Source organism: Lucilia cuprina, chromosome 6 (genome assembly GCF_022045245.1).
Source record: "Lucilia cuprina isolate Lc7/37 chromosome 6, ASM2204524v1, whole genome shotgun sequence".
Classification (NCBI taxonomy): domain Eukaryota; kingdom Metazoa; phylum Arthropoda; class Insecta; order Diptera; family Calliphoridae; genus Lucilia; species Lucilia cuprina.
In genome coordinates, this window is record NC_060954.1 from 2171 (window position 1) to 3617 (window position 1447).

Here is a 1447-nt window from a genome sequence, read left to right on the forward strand (position 1 = left end):
AAACACTTTTCGCTTACTTTTTGACAGCTTCTCCACCCAAATCAATGACCTCTTGATAGATATAGGGTCTTGAATTTGCTCCAAAGCCAAATTCTTCATTTAAATCATTCAAATCTCCATAAATAGCTTCCAAATCCTCAGGCCACATATGCTTAGCAGCATCCATACGAAAACCAGCCACACCCATATCAATCAACTTATTCAAATAATTCACAATCATTTCCCTCACATGCGGTACACTTTGATCCAAATCAATTAAAGTGACCAATTGACAATTTCTAACTTGTTCGGCATTTTGATAATCTTGTATATCACAAGGAGCATGAAAGTGTTCTTTGTCATAAGGTACAGCAGGATAACTACTTTCAAGGTAATTGGCCGAAGAACCGGCTGTACCATAAGTTTCACCTTCTCTATAGCCGGTCATATGATTAACTACAATATCCACATATATACGAACACCCACATTGTTACAGCGTTTAATCATATCAGCTAAATCAGTATCATCACCAGATCTAGAGATGAGTATATAGGATACAGGTTGATAGCGTGCCCACCATGGACCACCCTCTATATCGCTGACCTCATTGGGGGGAGAAATCTAGAAGGAATATAAAATAATAATTTAAAAAATTCAGCTTAAATCGTTTCCCACAAACCTGAACTCCTCCATAACCTTGAGGACCTAAGAAATCCTCACACTCCTTGGCTATATCTGACCAGGTCCATTCAAACAAATGCACTATAGTTGTACGATTATCAACAAAATGTGGTTCTTTTTGAGCTTTTACTAAGACAAAAGCGATCAGCAAAACTAAACTAAATTTCAGAACTTGTCTCATGTTTTAAGGTTTTTAATAAACTATTAGCTGCTGCGCTAAAGTTAAGCATTTTATATGAACAAATTTTGTTGTTTTTGCGATAAAAATCGATATTTATGGAAAAATTACTATAGTAAGTGTGCAAACAATTGTTCAGCTTTTTAATTGTTGTTATATAGAGCTTTTTATTTATTTAATTCAATTAATATATTATTACTTCTAGTTACAGTCTTTGTCAATATTTTTTAGTTTTTCAACAATTGCAAAACAAACTCTTAATTGTTTTTGATCAATTGTTGAAGTTGTTGTTACGTTTTTTTATTTGCTAACTATTAATAAACAAATTATTATTTTGTTTTCTCTTTTTGTACTTTAATTTATAACAAATGAATAATCTTGCATGACAAACTATGGAAAAAGTTTCTGAATTGTTATAAAATCTACTACTATATAGTGCTCTATAGTATCTATTATGAAGTCTATAGTCTAGCCTATAGTCTCTATTATCTAGTCTATAGTCTCTATAGTATAGTCTATAGTCTAGTCTATAGTCTAGTCTATAGTCTAGTCTATAGTCTAGTCTATAGTCTAGTCTATAGTCTAGTCTATAGTCTAGTCTATAGTCT

General features: G+C 32.1%; 1 protein-coding gene across 1 annotated transcript; it reads right to left on the reverse strand.

Moving 5' to 3' along the window:
• Positions 1-13: 13 nt before the first annotated feature.
• On the reverse strand, positions 14-859 carry LOC124420776 (alpha-amylase-like). The gene is made up of 2 exons (XM_046954880.1): positions 660-859; positions 14-601 (listed from the first exon to the last, which is right to left on the reverse strand). The coding sequence occupies exons 1-2, from the start codon at positions 840-842 to the stop codon at positions 14-16; spliced, it is 771 nt and encodes a 256-aa protein (XP_046810836.1). The 5' UTR covers positions 843-859.
• Positions 860-1447: the final 588 nt, after the last annotated feature.